The 17,710-nt window shown below is 45.9% G+C and overlaps 1 protein-coding gene across 4 annotated transcripts in view; it reads right to left on the reverse strand.

The window, feature by feature from the left end:
* Window positions 1–17,710, reverse strand: part of TEAD1 (TEA domain transcription factor 1) — a 249,330-nt gene that overhangs the window by 39,108 nt on the left and 192,512 nt on the right. For all 4 annotated transcript variants that reach the window (XM_081063598.1, XM_081063596.1, XM_081063597.1 and 1 more), the window contains 4 exons: window positions 14,620–14,754; window positions 13,390–13,436; window positions 12,478–12,539; window positions 11,378–11,502 (listed from right to left, as the gene is read on the reverse strand). In XM_081063598.1, the coding sequence (XP_080919724.1) occupies window positions 11,378–11,502; window positions 12,478–12,539; window positions 13,390–13,436; window positions 14,620–14,754 (369 nt within the window). The remainder of the gene's footprint in view (window positions 1–11,377; window positions 11,503–12,477; window positions 12,540–13,389; window positions 13,437–14,619; window positions 14,755–17,710) is intronic.

A 17,710-nucleotide genomic window follows, 5' to 3' on the forward strand; every position in this document is an offset into this window, starting at 1 on the left:
CGTTCTAATAGATCACACATTAACCACACGGTGTGCAAAACTTACACCAGTTTTCAATATAAACGCTGAATGTTACACCAAAAATTGTGACATAACCACATTGGGAGGGTTACAAGTAAAAGGGGTGGGGACAAGGGCTAAATTTAGAGTTCACTCCTGAGTTTCCATAATAAGAAGTAAAAAAAAAAAGTCTAAAATTGATGGACAGAGATATATTAGCATGTTATTTAGAAATACAGAGATAACACATGAAGAAATGGCTGATGGGCTGTAAGCAGCTGTCCCTAAGAAGCAGGACTGGGAGGTGGGGAGACTTGGGGCGGTGGCCTTGCTGCTTTTCTATAGGCCATGAATGCGGTTCAACTTTGCTTATATATAAAGCAGGTTTATTACTTTATTAAATGAAATAGACAGCCAATCAAAACCTATCATGAAACATCACGGAATGTTTTGAGGAAGGGAAAAAACTATAAAGGGAACAAAAATATTAAGAGTCGTGCTTCAGGATGTTTATCGAGGTTGGCTACCAGTTCCCTGGACTCGAAAGGCACTTGGTCAGATCACAGAGCCTTCCTACAGCTCAAATATTCAGGACAACCGAGCAGAAGCTGGGATCCCTGTCTGCCTGTAGGGCTCACCAAAAATACCAATGTTACAGGGGCAAAATCCTGTCTGGATCAAAACATCCCACCACTCAGCAGCACCTGACATGATCTTAGTACGCTGACTTCTATTTTGACTTGGGGAAATGCTCATTTTCTCCTTTTATTGCTGTAACTCCTCCAGTTCTTCACTGCAATTGTAAACAGGGACAAAGGTGAATGTAATCCTAAAAACTCAACAAAGTTACTTGCAAAGGGTTACTTAGCTACCCTTGGGGTTTCACAAAAAACTTTCTTCCACCCCCAACGCTGTTCTAAGAGGTCCCTTTTACTCCTAGTCCTTGGCTTTCCTTCTCTCTGCTGTTGAGGGAGGAGGGCTGAGCTGTTTGGACTCTGGAGTCAGGCGGATCTGGTCTAAAGCCTGGAGCTGGCACCACTGCCTAGCTGAGCCATCCAGGATGGGCGATTCTAGCCCTCTCTGCTGCAGTTTCCATATCCATAATGCAGGGATAACAATAATAATGCTTATATCAAAGGAGTGTCACGAGGATAAATGAGATAATGCATAGGAAATATATAATGCTGTGCAGAGCACGTAGTTTATTATTACTATCATTTTCCCAAATAATGTTTCTTTTCTTCAGATGAGATCATTTGAAACTAAGGCTATCCCTCTGACAGCCACAAAACGGAAATACTAAAATTTAATGCAGAAATTAAGAGAGGAAAATTTCAGAAACATTAGGGTGATTCCTACGGTTCTGACACTGCCATTAGCTACTTACTGTAAATTAGGGTGGCTGAGGTGGGGGTGATGGGCACACGGAGCGTGGAGTGATCTGACCCCTGCTCTTTCCTTACGCTCATCAGAGTCCACTCTGAAGCATGGCAGACTGTCCTTGCAAGTGGGGCTGGGGAGCCTGGGAGGGTGCCATCATCATAGATGAGACACACCAGAATAACAACTCACACTGAGGGTTTATTTTCTTTGTTTCTTCTCTCTCTCTCTCTCTCTCTCTCTGTCTCTCTTCCTCTCCTTTTCCCTCTCTCTCTCTCTTTGAAAGGACTGCCAATACATTCTCCTCCAGAGACCTCTGATGAGGCAGCTCACTTTTTGTGGAAAAGGAAGGAAAAGCTCTATAAATCTGCTGGTTCTTTGGCATCAGGGCAGCACCCTCGAACACTGCACTACACTGTCTGGCCTGAAGATGGCGGTCTTTTCCTAATTTATTCCAAAAATTCCAAGTATTTGAAGAACGTAGTTAAAACCTTGAAAAATGACTGCTGTCATATAATACCAAGAGAAAAATTATAATCCACTTAGGAATTTAAAGAAACCAAGACAAATAACTCATGTCAAGGGATGATAATGTACAAGTTGGAACACAAGGACAAATCACCTACATTTGCTTCCTGTCATGCTCCTGCCAGGATTCTTGGTCCAGACACCCCCAAGGCAGTCTGGGCAACCTGTCATGACCCCTGGTCCCTGCAGGGCAGGGAGTGACTGTGGGGCTGAGCTAAGGAGAGTGACCTGCATGGGAAGGGCTTGCCCGGGCTCCCGCTACAGCACCAGCCCTGTTCTGGCTATTTAGCCCCAGTGCTGCTTCATTTCTTCCCTGTGCTCTTTCCAAAAGAAACATCACTGAAAACAAGAAACTAGGAGCAAGTAAGTCTTTCCTTCCTAGATCTCACACCAGGATGCAGTGCCCTCACCCCCACCTCTCACTTCCACCATTGTCTCCACAGAGGGGCTGCTGTTAGAAAGAAGCGCAACGTCCCCACAGAAGTGCAGCTGTAAGGAAGAGCCCACTGTGAGTGCAGGGACAGCAACCAGTGAGGCAGGCGGGTGTGGTGCTGACCTGCCAAGGAAAGCAGATGGAGCCTGGCTGGGGCCTCTGTGAAATATCTATAAAACCCAGATTTCCAGATGCTTTCAATTGCCTCATCCCCAAGTGGTAATGAAGAAAGAGGGTGAGTGTCCAGAGCAGCTCAGACGCGGAGAATAAACCACCCACTACTATCATGAGAAGTGCATGTATGACGTGACACGACAGCTCAGCAGTCATGCAGGACAGGGTGGGAAAACCACGCATGTCAGAGTGAAACGTCGCCTCCATCACTGGAAGGCACTTATCTCCTGTGTCTTACTGGAAGGCCACACTGGGTCAAACGTATGAGAAAAACCTGGGAGATACAAACACTGGATATAGCCAACCATCGGGCCAGCTGTAGCCTTCCTCTGAGAACCGGGAGGGCAAGTGTGCTTTCTGATCATTTATTCTAAGCATGGGATGCAGACATTAACAACACATGGGTTAAAATCCAGTCTCTGCTGGTTTTGAGCTGTGTGGCCTGAGGCAAGCTGCTTAACTATGTGGGCCTTGGCTTCCTTCTCTGAACATAGGGATGACACCTGGTCTGCTCATCTCTAGGGTTCAATGTGAAGGTCAAATGAAACAGTAAACATGCCAGTTCTGTGTGAGCCATAGGGAACTGTACAGATGCAGGTTTGCAGGTTTACTATTAATGAGATCCACACACATGCCATGAGCTGGGGTAGAGGACAGAAACCAGATGTGCCCAAACAGTCATTTCCCATAAATATAGGACCCCACCGTGAGATGTAGCGACCACCTCGGCAGCCACTGCAGAGCTTGGAAACTTCTCCACAGAAAACTTGTCCTTCCCCATCCAGTCCAAGACACCGGCAAGGACCCTCCTGGCAATCTGGAACTTGAACCTTGCTTCTGACCTTATTTCCTTATTTCTCCAACCTACTCCCCATTCAAACCATCTGCCCTTGTTTCTGCCATAGGTCTCATGCATGTCACTTTTCCTTAGAGCCACACTGGTCACATTTTCCAAACCAAAGTCAGGATTTGTGGTTTAACAAAAGAATTTTAGCTGACTTGTGAATTTAGGCCTTTGAAAGAAGCTATAAAGATACGAAGATTAAATCATCCTTGGGCCTACATCTGACCAATTGCCTTTATGGAAAACAATAAGGTTATCTGCAGAATGTATATGCAGAACTTCAGTGCAGGCTCCCACTTGTCATGCGGGGGACCCTGCTTGCTGTGCCATTTGTCATGCAGGGTGGCCTACAGGGTCTCTGCTCCCCCTTCCCACATAAGAACATAGGATATGGCTAGGCCAAAAAGGAACACCCACGGAGCCATAGATAGGGGAGTCAGACCACTATAGTCTCACTGGCGGCAGGATCCACACAACCTGCAACCTGCTGTCCGCTTCTCTGCCTGCCGACTGACCAACTAGCGCAGACGTGGCAGTTACATCAGTGGCTAATGGCTCACTGGTTACAGCTGACAGCCAACTAGTCGCAGCTGATGGCCATCTACTACCCGAGCCAGCACCTTTCCACGTGAGGCCGAGAGCCTGGAAACTGCTCTCTGGGACTCTGTGCCCACACTCTCCTAGAGGGGAGAACTTGGGGCTCCTTCATACGGTGAAGATTGATGACATACTCCCACATATCCAGGAGGTTCCATGCTTTCCACTGTTCTAGCCCATTAGAAATAGAGACCAGGACATTCCATGTGGCAAAATCCCTTTCCTCCTGGCTGAGAAGCTGCCATCACCCAAGGCTGGTCACCCTTCAGGAATTCTCTCCTCCCATGTAACCCAAGCCAAGTGTCTTTGCTGTGCTCTTTTTCCAAATGTCCTAATCACCTTCCTTCACTGGCTGCTCCCTGTGAACTGATAACAAGCCCTGGCCTCTCCACTTCCTGGGATGGTATTAGGTTGGTGAGAAAGTAATTGTGGCTTTTGCAATTATTTTTAACCTTTTGAACCGCAATTACTTTTGCACCAACCTTATATATAAGTGTCATTCTCTGTGAGATTAATACATGGGAAAGTCACTTGGTACATGGTAAGATCTCCCTAAATACTGGTTATTGTTGCAACCTTCCCCAAATTCCTCAAACCATGGGCTCTGGATTCAGACAAAGTTCAAATATGCAACCCCACCATCTATGAGCTGGGTGCTGGCCTATTACTTAAACTCTCTGAGCTTCTGTGTTTCCAATATTCATGTCAACAGGTTTCTTTTGAGGACAAAAAAGAAATAGCATTATCACAAAGGCGATCGTGATTCCTTTTACATTCCATGACTCTTCCAATTATACCATCCTCGCTTTCAAAAACTCAGTCATTTCCATTATCTTCTTCCTTCAACAAGTAATTATTCACCATCACCTTTTGATGTCATCCATACAATGTCTCTCCCCTCTGACATTCACTATTTTCTGTCCCCTCGGCCACTGCCTGTGCCCTGGTTTGGTCCCTGTCACCCATTTTCTGGACCAGTAACATTGTTCCCCTACCACCAGCCCGTTCTCTAACCTGCTACAGTCATCATCTGCTGACACACACATCAGATCCCATCTCTTTAAAAAGGGAGTTAAGGTGGGAGAATATATGTTTGTGTTATGCTGTGTATGTATTAAGATCTCTGGAAAGATTCACAAGAAACCAGTCCCTTACTTGGGGTGGAATAGGAATTAGAAGAGAAGTCTCCCTCCATTCGTTTAAGACTTTTGACCACTTATGAATTTACTACCTACTCAAAACAAAAAATTAATTTAAAAACATTTTCTGGCTCCCACCTCAGTTTCAATAGTGTTGAAATCACTTGCTGTGCAGAACCTCCCAAGCCAAATCCTTTCCATCTACCTGGCTGTATTTCCTGCTACATTTCTACAAGGCATTCTGGTTCAAAAACATTTGTGGAGTACTTAACAGGTTCAGGGATGTAGTTAACTGTAGGTGCCACAGTCATACAGTGAGAATAGTCCTATTGTGCCCCCTGGACTGACTGAGGCTGGGCCATGAAGTCATTTGCCCCGAATCTCACATCACTGGTAAGAATTCAGATATTAGTCTCCTCATTCCATGAGAATGAACATGATGTCACAAGAGCACGAGGAGAGAGAAGTTCTCAAGTCCAGGGGGAGCATTCCTTGCTCCTCTTGCGCCTTGCCCCAAACCTGGAGAAGACTCACAGAACCACAGGTTGGAAAAGCAGCTCAGAGAAAACCCAGCCCAATGCTCTCCCCAGGGTGAAGGACCTTGCACATCCAGCCTGTGTTTGGGGAGCTCATACTTTGGAAGGCAGTTGCTTTTATGTTTAAGTAATTTTTCGTGTCTTCAAAACTACAGGGAAGTGGTTAAGAACACAGAGTGGAGCCCAACCTTGGCACAGCCACGTCCTGGCTGTGGGTCTTGATAAATGTGCCTTCATGTCTCAGAGCCTCCGTTCCTTCATTGATAGACTGGACATAAGAACAGTACCTGTGTCAACATGCTTGGCACGCTGTGCTTATAACACCGTTCAGGAAGTGCTAGTGATGATGATTGTTGTTCTAACACATAAAGGTGTTTCTTAGGAGTGTGCTTTCCCTGTTCTCGTTTGTTCCTGTACCACACTGTGGAACTTTTCTTCTTCAGCGAGACAGTGCTTTTTCAAAACCTAGAGACAATGTCCTTGTCCCTCTCTCGCCATCCCAAAGCTCTCCCTTCTCTGGCCGTGTGACTTCGACCTCATGAAGCCCTCACACTCTTTCTGCACATAGTCCCTCTTCTGCCATCCAGACCATGACAGCGTCGAACAGACAACCTTGTGCTGGGGAAGTCTGAACAGGCAGGGGTTTGCCAGCTGTGGGGCAGGATGTGGCTGAGCTGAGCTGGGGGCGGGGGACGGCTGGAGGAACCTGCCGCGTCCCAGGGTGGGGTAGAGGAATTCTGCTGGGCTTTATTAGAAAAACCACTCCCCATACACGCACAGGATCCCTCTTACAGCTCACCAAGACCAGGCTGTCATCTGTCTAAAGCAGCAGCTGCCTCACGCAGTCTCCAGGAACTGGGCCCTGATTAGAGGCAAGGCACTTGTAAATAGCCCACCATGGGTGCAGGATCTTATACTTAACATTCGAAGTCCTTTGATATGCAACACTGAAATCATGTAGAAAGTGTGTTTTCAAGCAGTACTAACCACTTCTAAAACAGTCTTAGTTTTTTAGATCTTCCTTTCTTCACCCTCTGTTGTTTTTCTCTTAGCTTCTAGCGGAGCCAAAGGTAACAGAGAGGAACTGACTTGCTGGTTCTCCACCAATATAAACAACCACCGACTCGGAAATGTTGCCATCTGGTTGATACACGATGCAGAGCCAGCAGGGGGCGCGCATCCCCCAGAGTGTTCAGCCTTCAGCTCCTTAGTGATGACAGCCCTCTGTAGACTACAGAACAGGCTACTCATTGGGTATAAATGGACCACAATCTTTGGTTACAATCTCAGGATGTGGAATCAGCAGACAGACCTGGATCTGAATCCTATTTCCAACAGCAGCTGGCTGCCTAACACTGGGCAGGCTATGTCAGAGGATTAAATAAGATAAGATACAGCGTTGGCTATCACTACTATTACGACTGCTGGTAATACTAGTGTTAAGGGTGGCAGAGTCATGAAGGAGTTTTTAGCGGTGGCAATGATGACCTATGTGGTAAACTTAAAAATTTCCAGAACAGTGGTAACTAAGGGAGACCACCCTAGACTGAAGACTAGGCAAACTCTTCGCTTTGCTGCTCCCCAAGCATGCTTTGAGCCTTATCTCCTGTTGGGAGATAGTACACCAGAGAGTTCAAGCCTGGCATAGCCATTGATTAGGGGCAAAACATCAATCTCGCCAAACCTCTACTATAGAATGGAATAGAATGATGTACCTTATAGGGCTGTGGTGAGGATAAAAGAAATTACTAAAGACAAATAGTAAGCACTGCACCCACCTCATTAATTTGTTTCATTTTTGCCACCACTATTTATAACCCGACGATTCCAATACACCTAAGCCATTACAAAGAAGTAGGGGGAAATGTGTGTGCATGCTTGTATGGAGACAAAGATCTAGTGAATCCAAACGTGAATTCACAAAGGTGAATCTGTTCAGGGACCCTGAATTATGTGTTACTTTGTTGGCTTTCTTATCAAATGAACATGCTAATCTTTGATGTTAAGATTTAAGCATAGCATATCCACATTTGTTTAAACATACCAGACACATTCATTTTAGATGACTTTAAATCTTCCTATGATTGGAACAAAAATAGAGTAAAATTAAAGTTGGAGAAGCCACAAAAAGTCTTAGAGCCAAAGAAACGACTCGCATGCTACGAATTTTTCAGTGTGACACTACGTTGGTCTTGAAGTACCATTACACTTCATTGTAATAGCACTTTGTGCTTGCAAAGCACAGCATATAGTATATAATTTGAGAAACTGGTGCTTGAGACATTGTCAAAATGCTTTAAATAATTTTGTTAATTTTTCCCCATTTCAATTAATCAATCATCTTTTTTTCCCCACCAAAGATCTGCTGCTTCCTCTAGCACAAGAACCATAGTTCAAGCACTCACATTTCCACTAAAATCAAATACATGTGCTATTCACAACCTGCCATGGAGTCATTTCTAGACATTACACTCATTTGCATATTATTGCAACATAATGATTTGTAACAGGACTAGTAGAAGTGACATGAACAAGTGAGACTCACGTTATGATTTAGTAAAATAATTTCACAATAGTGGTACAGCTTTGGCTGGCATTATCTGATACACATCATTTAAAGTCATAATACACAAGCCAGAAACATCAATATATATATATTATTTTCTGAAATTATACTTTTAAAGTCTAAAGAGCAAGTAATTTTCAATTGTGAAGACGGATCCTTATTCCTTATTAGCACTTAACATTACCTCACATTCTGTGCGTGTATGTATGTGTGTGTACTTGTTTGGGTGGTTATTGTTTGTCTTCTGTACTAGGATGGAGGCTCATGAAAATAAGGACTTAATTTCCTTTGCTGTTGAATCCCTAACACCTGAAACAGTGGCTGGCATGTAGTGTTTAAAAAATATTTGTTGAATGAATTCTAATTTCTCTCAGCCCGAACTCGTGCCCTCTAAAATATAATTATTTTTTCAAGAGGCCCAAGGGTGTTAACTCCCTCCAGGCCTTCCATTTATTTCAGAACCGTTGACGTCATGTGTTGGAGTCCCATCTATTGAGCCAAGCCTTTTCATTCATCAGGAAAAGGCCAAATCCAGTTGAACTGTTCAGATTATTATGTATAATCCTGAACATACATGAAATATTACCACTGGACTCTATTCCAAGGACTTGCTGGGCTCTGCCTTTAAAACTATCTACCAACTTTCACTTACTGCTTTCATACCTCAGAGTCATCAACTTCTGGAATGTTCTCTCTTCTTCTTCCCATGACCATATCAACCCTCTGCCTCTCAGAGTAAGGGTTACTCCTCAAGGAAGCCTATCTGTTCCCTGTTAATCACAGCATTCGATATTCTTCCTTCCTAACAGTCACCACACTTTGCGATGACCTCTTGTGTGATTACTGTTTCAAATAGGTTTCCTCAGTAGCCGTTACACTCCATAAAGGCGGAGACTGGCTGCATGTCCCATACTAGGCCCCTCCTCCTTATGGTGCCTGGTCCGTGCCCGTGCTCATGAATGATTATGGAATGGACTAAACGCGTCTATCAGTGATTCACAGTGTGAAGCCCAACAACCACGAACAACAACAGAAAGAACTGGGCATGCTGGGCCCTGCCAGTCCTTCACTGAAGAGGGCAGTCACACTGAGGGGCTGCCACGAGCTTTTAAAATAAAAAATATTTTTTTCGAACAGTGATAAAATATTCTAATCTTTTAACCAGAAAAACAACGGCCATCTTGGGAATTTTGCTTCCCAGTGCCTTGGAGTTCTAGTCCTAGAAAAAATGAAAAACTAGTACACAAGCAAAGAGAGAGATTTGTTCACACTGGAGATAGGCAGACTGAATACACGGGTTAAGAGACCTTTGTAATTGGTGGTGGTTTGCAGTAGTGTAAAAAAAGATATTGAAACAGAAGATTTGGGCTCCTAGCCCCTAAGCTTATTGGCTAAATATCTTGGGTAAGCCATTAATGTGTCTGGGCCTCAGTTTCTTCACCTATGAAATGGGGAAAACAGAATCTACCTCATGGCACTATGAGGACAGAATGAAATGATCAATGATGAAGTACTCTGTAGGCAATGAGGTGTTACACAAACGAGTTATGAAAAGCAGAAGTATCATGTGGGACAAAGCAAAGCCTTCAGGCAGAGAATCATCTATACTTCCCAGAAAAGTAGCAGCCTAGAATCAAAAAGTAATCGTATTTATTTCAGTGCCCCCACAGATAGGGATTTAAGCCATCACTACCACCCTTCCTGTAAAACCACTCAGCCACTTGACAAGAGTGATCCAGTTGGCCTTCTCTTCCCTGTTTTCTTTCTTTCTTTTTTTTTTTTTTTGAGGTAAAAGCATTATTATTTTATTTTTCCTCCTTGTTTTTATGAAATGCCTTATTTTCAATAACATAATTTTCCTATGCCTGCCTTGATGGACCTTATCACTGACTTTACATCTCTTTCTTCAGTTTTCCCCCTCATTTTGGAACAGGTTCTATTTTTGTACCAGGTCCCAGAGTTCACAATTCATAGACAGAAATGTCAGTGGGTTACCCTGGACTCCCCTGAGTCTCCGCTGTGGTGATGGCTGGTGGAAGCCCCTCTGCTTATCCTATCATCACAGGCTTTCCACTGACATCACGTACAAATACTCCCTGCGGAGGTGACCTGCCATTGTTCAGTATCCAAGTTTAAACATACCAGATACATTTATTTATGACAGATGGTAAATTCATTCATGCCACTTTCTCCTGATTAAGAGAATGACAGCAAAGCAGCAGACACACAGAGAGCCTGGCACCTATGTGCTTTGGGGGGCCCTGGAGATTAGCCGGGTGGATGAGACAACATAGAAAGGAGCTGGTGAAGATCCCAAAGACAAACACGATTTCTTCAATTTTTGCCTTGGGCTCACCCACACACAGATGCAGTGTTCATACTCACAGCCAGAGAGTGGGAGTGAGGAAAGGGTCTTGAGCTTGCTGGGTGGGAAAGAAGGGGAGGCTCACATATGTATGAGGAAAGCTGGGCCTGGCTGAGAAACAATGGGATGATGGGCACTGGATGGGGTGGGGGAGACAACACAGAGTCTAGACGCCAACCTTACTGGCATTTATGATATTATAATGCATCGCCTTCTATGATCTTGTTACTTGTCCTTAAGAAGATAACGACTTGCTATCTATTGAGAAAACACAGACTTGGAAAGGCAGTATAGAATAAGGGCTAAATGTTTAGTCTTGGGTTTTAAAGACATGAGTTTGAATCTCTAATCCATCAGCTATTAACTGTGTGACTTTAGGGAAATTACTTAACCTCTCTGTTTCCTCATCTATCAGACAACACCTACCCTTATAAGGTTTTGATCCTCACCTTATAAGGTGATTGTATACGTGATTGTATACATAAATAGCTTTGCCTGTACCAGCCATGTGGCCAGGCTCCATAAATGTTAAATTTTACCCAATGTGAGAGCCTAGTAAGGCCCTTCCCTTCAGCTCCAGAACTTGCTGGAGATTCAGGTCCAGAGCATCCATAACCTTTTCCCTCTGAAGTTCGACAGACTTGCCAATGGAAATACCTTTTCACTTCATTGAAAGGCTGCTTGGCTGTTCCTCTCCAGGTCTGTGTTCACACAGGTTATTTGTCAGGCACTGAGGGCAGGGTAAAGGAGTGTGAAGGTGAACAGCGATGGAAGCAAATTCTGGATTTGAGGCACACCTGTCTGAGCACACTCACCGAGTCTGGGTCTCGCTGCTGTTCGAGGAAAGCGGAGAATTCCACCAGGCGAAGTTTGGTTGTGCCAATGGAGCGGCCCTGCCAGGCAGGGACTGAGGGAGCTGGGGCTGACGCAGGCTCAAAACCTGAAAGACCAATCGTCATCTTTAATGCTGGCCACTCGCCTTCCCTTGAGCCACAGGCCAGTACTGGGGTAGGGCCTACAAAATGGATGACCCAGGAGGAAAGGCCAACAGTCTGTTCCACCAGTGTCTAGGGGTAGAACTAAGTTAGGCAATGGAGAAACTCTGGCCAAGGATGCCAGAGGCAGTGGCCCAGAGAAGCACAATGCATGTGGCTCCTCACAAAGCCAACTTCAGCTCAGGTTATGGGCTGTGGCATGAGGACACCTAATCCTGGACAAAGGGGCTTAGCTGGGGATCAAGGCAAGAGTGACTGAAGAGTAGAAATGAATGCTTGCAAAGATCTCCTGTGAGACTGGCACATGCTGGACAATTCTTGTGTTCGTCCCCTTCCTTTCTTAAGACTGAAGTCACCAGCACTGTAGAATATTCTCCCAGAACGCCCCACGGTATTGGAGCAGAGAGCATTTTCAGTTTGTGCCCTACATACAGCAGAGAGCAGCTCCACCAAGTAAATTCTATGGGCATGTGTGTGTGGCGGGGAGGGCTGGACAAATTCATGATGTCTAGTTTGCGCTTCCATGGAAGCTCTCCTTTAAAGAAAGGGTAGTAGGAATTGAGACCTATTTATCTAAGAAAGGGTAAGGAAAATCCTATCTGCCCTCAGGACTGGGATTGCCCAATTCAGCTGTTAATGACGAGGAAGGAACCACAGCCACTTCCCCTTCCAAGGATGACACAGGGTACTAAGTGAAAGTGCTCAGCTTCCTGTTTTCTTAAAAACCCATCTGCAGAGCTGTCAGGAGGTGACCGAGAGGAATGAGGGACCTGGAAGGGAACACACATGTGACCTTCCTGAGCTCCAGGCTAACCCTGCCTTACAGAAGGTGGGGGCAAGGAGGGGTGTACATGGCTCTGCAAGTCAGGGGGGACGTGTGGCTGTGGAACAACATGGGAGGGAGCCCCACAGAGACTCACCTGGAATGGGGGCTGTGACCGCTGGCTGAATGGGGTAGGCCTGCTGCACGAAGGGCTTGACACTGGGGACAGAAGGATGGAGAGAGTTAGGAACAAAGACTGGAGCAGCGGCTGCTTGCCAGGCCTGGCCGTGGCCTCTGGGGGCTAGGGACCAAACTTGGGGTCCTTCCCTCTGCGAGGTTTCCTGCCTGCAGGTGGGAACACAGCCCAGGCAGAGCTCCGCCAAGACAGAGACAGTTACTGCTTCCAATTGAGGCAGGCCAGAGGGTGCTGAGGGCTAAACCACCAAGCCTCACGCCACTTCCATGGGACAGGCTAGACGTCTACCTCTTCACCTCTCTTCCTGTCCCTGCAGAGACTAAAGTCAGTGGTCACCATTTCCAGGCAAGGTTTGGCACATGCTTCAGGCTCTCCTCTAGGCCAAATAGCTCAAGTTCTTTTGAGAATATAGGGGCAGAATTTCCATTCTGCTTTTATCCCTAGGCTGCCCCCATCTTCGGGTTTGCTGAGCTGGCTTCCCCGGTGCTCAAAGCATCAGCGGGATTTTCTCCTAGCCGCCCAACCACAGGGAACGCCAGAACAGGAGGGGCTATACAGGATCGCATCCCCTGCCCTCTCTCGGGCAGGCACTTCTCGGGAAGAGCCCAGGTTCTGCTCGTCAAAACCATGAGGGGACAGGGACTCACTTCCTGTATCCTGCTGGAAGGTGGGAGTGAGGTGTTTCCATGTCCCCTGCATCTGAGTGGTCCCTTTCCTGCTATTGGCCTCAGTAGGCAACAAAGGGGGATGACTTCGGGGAGCTCAGGTTAAATGTCCCCTCCAAGCCCCGAGGCAGTCTGGTCCCAGGAAAACACTGCCCGGGGTGGAGTGTGACCAGCCCCTCTGTCCACACCAGCCCCTCCTCAGACTTACTCTTGTGAAGATCCTGGCTGCCCTGTTTGTATCATTCCCGGCCAGAACTGGAAAGCAAAAGGCAAGAGGCTTCAGGATTCTGAGTTCATGTCAAAGCACCGTTCAGGATGTCTATACATTGCAACCCATGCTGAAGAGCAGGTTCAGATCATCAACCAGCTGCAAACTGAGCCTCCCCAAGTGCAGACGTGGTCACTGCTGGGCCTGACATTGGAACCTATGTCCTCGGCCTGGCAACCCAGGGCTCCTCTCGCTCCTCTTCCAGATAATACCCAAGGACAGCAACCAGGCAGCAGCGTCTGTGTTCTCTTGACATCTGGTAGAGATGTGGGTGCACTGCAGAGGCTTCACAGATATTTCATCTCACTGCTCTATTCATACACCCACCCAGCCTTGTCTTCCTTCCTCCATTCAGAAACGCTCCTGGTGCAATATTCTGCTCTATAACTCACAGCACCGAGGGCCCAGCCAGGGAAAGGACAAAGCTCAGAACAAGAGGCCGGGAGCTCCAAGCCGCAGTGCAGACACCTCTTTGCTGTGAAATTTCCTGAGGCTTTTGGTGCCTGCCAACGCCCTGCTGGGGAGGCAGCACTGTGTATAGAGAGGTATAGAGCCCTGGGTTTGAGTTCTTATGTTACTATCCAGATACTTATGACCAAGTTACTCAAAATCTTGTTTTGTTACAAAGTGAACTCAGTTTTCTCATCTGTAAAATGGCAATAACAAGAAGGGGCATTTAAGATTATTATGAGGATAAAATGGGATCATAATGTTAGGCTTCTCAACCCTTGGTACATACAAAATGAGACTGTTAATAGAATACTTTGTCCCTTTAAGGGCTAGTTGCCATAAAGTGATCCTGAGGACACAGGAACACAGACCAAGGGCCAGAAAAAAAAAATAGAGCAGAAGAGATAGATCACAACATAGAAGGGCTCTGGAAAAGTGATACTTAATTCCATTTCTTCAAGGACTAAGGATTTCTTCCTCTCTCTCTCTCTCTCTCTCTCTCTCTCTCTCTCTCTCTCTCTCTCTCACACACACACACACACACACTCTCCCTGCCTCCTTCCCTTCCTCTCACCCAGCATCAGTATACCACAGGATGGTCTTTTCCCTCTCTTAAACCTGACCCAATCACAAGAAGTGCCAGGCAGACAGCGTCATGCTGGCCTACGGTGGCCCCATGCCCCTAGGGGCCATCATTTCTAGATTTGGCCTGTGACTCACCCCCGGCGCCCCTGGGAAGGTGGGGCGTGGAATCCCAGGAAGCCCCAGCTTGTTGTGAATGGCAGTGGCCGAGACGATCTGGGCTGACGACATGGCAGCCATATGCTGAAGTGCTTTATCCTTTGCAGTCTGATCCTTGAAGGTGACAGTGACACACAAACTTAATACAGAACGCATGGCTACCAGGCAGCTTACACAGGCACAGCCACGAGCACATGGACTAAAATACAGAGCCACAAAAGAGGCCGGAAAAGCAAACATGCACGAATAAATAAACACAGCCAGAAGGCTAAAACACAGTCGTCCTACAGTAACTCTGAACATTCACTGAGAACACCGAGTGGCAAGTTTTCTTAAAAAAAAATTTTGTTAATCCATTTTCCAACAGAATGGGAAGCCTCTGAGAAGGGCGGACAATGTATTTATTTTTCCAGCTTCCAAAGGGAGAGTTCTCTAATTACTTAACACATTCAAGGTAAAAAAAAAAAAATACACAACAAAAAACGGCCCTACTTTTCTTCGTGGGGAGTGATGGGGGGAGAAGAGGCACAGTTGTCCATCTGGGGTAGGATCATCCAGAGTGTGGGGAGGCCCTGGCTAGGTGCGCTGTCAAGGGGCCACAGTCCCAGGAGCTGCTGGAGTCATGCAAGGCCTGGAAGCCCTGGCAGACACCTGGGGGCGGGGCTTAGAAGCAGCGGGCGGGTGGGGGCGACGTTGGGCCAAGCAGCATGCTGGCGGGGCGCATGCGCTCTCAGGTATCCCCGCCATGGGTCTAGAGCTACAGGGGTTCTTTTGTAGCTGAGGACACGGGATGCTACCAGGTAAGTGGTTTCTCCTTTTTCTAAATTGATCTTTTCTAGAAAAGCCAAGGCTGTTAACACAAAGCTAGCCAAAAAGTCTGCCAAGCACAGCTAAAATACAGAATACTCAATTTGGTGAAAATACTTACCATGCTTGTCACCTGGATACAACAATAAACAGTTTGTTAAAAGGATTGCGTACAAAGGCAGGGTTATTTTTCTTCTTCAGTTAAAAAAATATATATGTATACAAACATACAATACTGGGGTGTAATAAAATGCGTAGGAGTGTGGGGTTTGTTTTTGTTTTTTCACATTTTAGGAGGAATGTATGACCCAGATATCTAGAAGGGCAATTACCAATACCTGCAACAATAAAAAACTACGCCCAACTCCTTAGAGCAGGTTCTGTGGCTTCCCCAGTACAGATGGAGAAATGGTCAGACCCCTGGTGGGAGACAGGCCCTCATGATGCAGGCAGGGCTTCCTGCTTGGGAAACATGTCAAGGTTCCTAGGTGCTAGTAGAACGTGTATAAATCTACCTGGCCCAGACTCCATCAAAGCAGGAACAAAATGGTGACATCAAAATAAAAAGAGTATCCTCCACAACTGCCATTCAGAGTTCAGACAGGGAGTGAAGGTCGAGGGAAGCTTCGGGTAAGACACTGAGTATCAGTGTAGAGGTGGCTTCAGGGTTTACCCAAAGACGATGAATAAACATGCTGAAATGCCAAAGGCAAGGCCAAAAGGAGAAGAAAAAAACCGAATCAAAGCCTAAAACACAACTACTAGGGGCCTCTAAGAGAGACTGACTCTGTGCTCCCCAAATGGCTTAGACACTACTTTGTCCCGTAACTGCCAGGAATACCATGTCAATTTTCAAAAAGTTTCTATTAACCCTTGAAAAAAGAGCCTAATACTTCATAAATTTTTGTAATATTTTTACACATTTCTCTAGCTCTCAACTGAAGAAATAATGAGCCTCAAGGAACAGTTCTTCAGGGACACATGTGGTCATTATGAATATCTGTAAGGTAATGTGCTGTCGCTGAATGCCACCATAAGGACCCTGGAAGGCTGAAGGATGACGGGTCCCCAAAGGAACGGTGACTAGAATGATGCTTTTGCCGCCTCTGATCAGACGGCATTCTTCGAGTTGACACTCCATTTGCTAACCTGCTCAATGCTCTAACCTAAAGCTAGCTTTCTCAGGTAACTTTTTAAAAAAGATCTGAAACATTTCAGATACTGAGATGTTGGGAAAAAGACAAATCATTAAGTCTGGAGTTTTATGATAAACTGACTGGGTGTGTGCAAATGCCCTAAAGCCAAACCGAGCCTGATACACACAGATCTCAACACCAGTCAATCTATACTTAGCTGGTCCTATGGTTTCACCTGCCATCTGCCTCATCACCCCCTCAGAGGGTAATCCATGTACAACCGACAGAAAATATGGCTTCAGTCACACTTACTCCCTTCTCTGTCAAGAGTACCTTGACATCGATTCAAACTGGTTGGTTTCTCTTTGGACCAGTTAGTTTGGACTTCAGCCCCCAAGTCACTTAATCCCTAATGACAGGTTATCAACACCCTTAAGGTTGACTTCTGAAATTGAATTAGTGGCATAGGTATAATCATAGGTGCCTTCTCCAACAAGGAACAAGCCTTACAACTTCTCCAGGGACCAGGCTGGGAGCTGGGAAAATGGCAGCCCAGACTTCCTGCCTACCTGGCTGATGTAAATTGAGGAAAAACTACAAAAGAGCTGTGGGCTTGGCTCTATTCCAAAAGTACGTCATGAGGCCACTCTTAGACCTGAGAGTTCTGTGTTTATGAAATGCTGATGACAGGGGCGATTCTGCCCGCCCAAATACACAGTGCATTTGTGCACACTTGGGTGGAATGACTCAGGAATTGAAAGTCCAGGTCCAAGTGGAAATGAGTAGAAATGAGGAAAGGAGAAAAGTCACTAGCTTTGCTATTTATGTCACACAGCTTCAGAACATGGTCTTTTTCTTTTGTTAAATAAAGTAAGGTGTGACTCTCTTGTTACCCAGCATTCTACGAAGTACCTGAATGAAAACAAAGGTTCAAAAGCAGAATAGCAAATCAATTGCTTCTGTCGCACTAACTTGCTCTGTCAGGAAAAGGCGAACCTGCCCAGACCTGGTTCTACACCAGCCTCTGTCTGACATTAGTGGGTTGTATTATCTTGGGCAAGTCATTTAACACTCTAACTTTCTACAAAATAAAGAGTTGCACTTTTTTCTCTAAAGCCCTTCTGGTA

The sequence above is a fragment of the Rhinolophus hipposideros genome, assembly GCF_964194185.1.
Source record: "Rhinolophus hipposideros genome assembly, chromosome: 10".
NCBI lineage: Eukaryota > Metazoa > Chordata > Mammalia > Chiroptera > Rhinolophidae > Rhinolophus > Rhinolophus hipposideros.